This window comes from Gavialis gangeticus, unplaced genomic scaffold (genome assembly GCF_001723915.1).
Source record: "Gavialis gangeticus isolate Ggan-Ray unplaced genomic scaffold, GavGan_comp1, whole genome shotgun sequence".
Lineage (NCBI taxonomy): Eukaryota > Metazoa > Chordata > Crocodylia > Gavialidae > Gavialis > Gavialis gangeticus.
In genome coordinates this window covers 27,119,586-27,120,982 of record NW_017729022.1, presented here as the reverse complement: position 1 = coordinate 27,120,982, position 1,397 = coordinate 27,119,586, and the positions used below count along the sequence as shown (strand labels likewise).

The following is a 1,397-nucleotide window of genomic DNA, read 5'->3' as shown; positions in this document are numbered from 1 at the left end:
TTTTTTTTTTTTTTTTTTTTTTTTAAATACACACACACAAGCTCTTAGCTCTGCATAAGACTGTAAGATGAAGGAACCATTGATCACTCCAAAGTTTCATACTATGTCTGACAGCTTCCAATTTTAGGTATCTGATATTTTTAAATAACTTAAGATAAACTATTATTCACTCCCTTGAATAACGGTACCTTGTAAGAAAATTGTGCTTGTTACCTTCTCAAACTCTTTTTACATTTCTTTATATATAGTTTTGAGAAAGGATCATTGCTCTTATTTTAATCAAAATACTTTCTATAGAACAGATTTGATTTAGATATCAGGTGGCATTGTTACATTCAGAATTCAATCATATATTTATAATAGCAGCACTTAAAAGTGCAAATGCAGTGGTGCTCAATCAGGATGCCACAGCTCTATTATTTTTCCTTGGTAATTTTTCCCTAGCATTTTCTGAGGGTTGCACTGGGTCTCTAATAAGATTGAGAACCACTGGATTATAGACTTCAGTGTTCATCACTTAAAACTTACAGGGCTCCACATTCAAAGTCACTGCCAATGAACTCTTCCAACATGCTTGTATCCACCATAGGATTCTCCAAGGCTCCATGCACATCTTGTCCTACAATTAAAAACATAGAAGAGCTTGAATTTCATCAGTGACATCTAAGAGAAACCAACAGTCCAGATTCCAGTGCAAACAGAACCAGTGCTGTCTGCTTTCTAACATGTACAAAGGACAATCACAGCAGCCCTGCCTTTAGCAAAGCCCTTTCACACAACAGAAGGGACCCATTTTCATTTGAAAATCCAGTTGCTCTGTAAGAGAAGACAATGGAAATGTAGGAAGCAGCGGGCAGCTTAAAGACATCGTAGACAGTGGCAGAGCAATTCCAGACATTGGAAATTTCTTCACATCAGTTTGAGATCTAATGTTGCAACACCAGCACATGCTCCATCGAGTGAAATAGCAAGTCCAGGTCTATATTTTGAATTCTAGAAAACATGTCTTTCATTTCATAATGATCAGCAGGTTGGGGTTAATACCAATAAAAGACAACTGGCTTAGAAAGCAAATGTTCCAATATGAAGATCCAGTGTCTACATTTATAAATTTGGTTTTGAAACATTGGCTATAAACATCTATTCTTGTTTATGTGTATTTGACTTTTTAGAACAGGAATAAAATATTTTAAATTTGATGCTGAGCCTTGGCTTCCTATTAATCTGCTAAGACCAGAACACCGACACACCAGATTTAGTCATCAGTAGGAAGGTTCAGTACTTTGTCCTTTGTTGCTTAGTAACTGAAGACTATAAAAAGATTTTATGATTATAAAGTCTATAGGATTAATGAGAACTTTGAAAAAAGAGAGAGTCAGGTGGAACTACCCTGAAAG

The 1,397-nt window shown here is 35.5% G+C and overlaps 1 protein-coding gene across 1 annotated transcript in view; it reads right to left on the bottom strand.

The window, feature by feature from the left end:
* The window catches only part of MYRFL (myelin regulatory factor-like), a 106,967-nt gene that overhangs the window by 96,314 nt on the left and 9,256 nt on the right, over positions 1-1,397 (bottom strand). Inside the window, exon 2 of the mRNA XM_019515782.1 lies at positions 529-619. Coding sequence (XP_019371327.1) covers positions 529-619 — 91 coding nt within the window. The remainder of the gene's footprint in view (positions 1-528; positions 620-1,397) is intronic.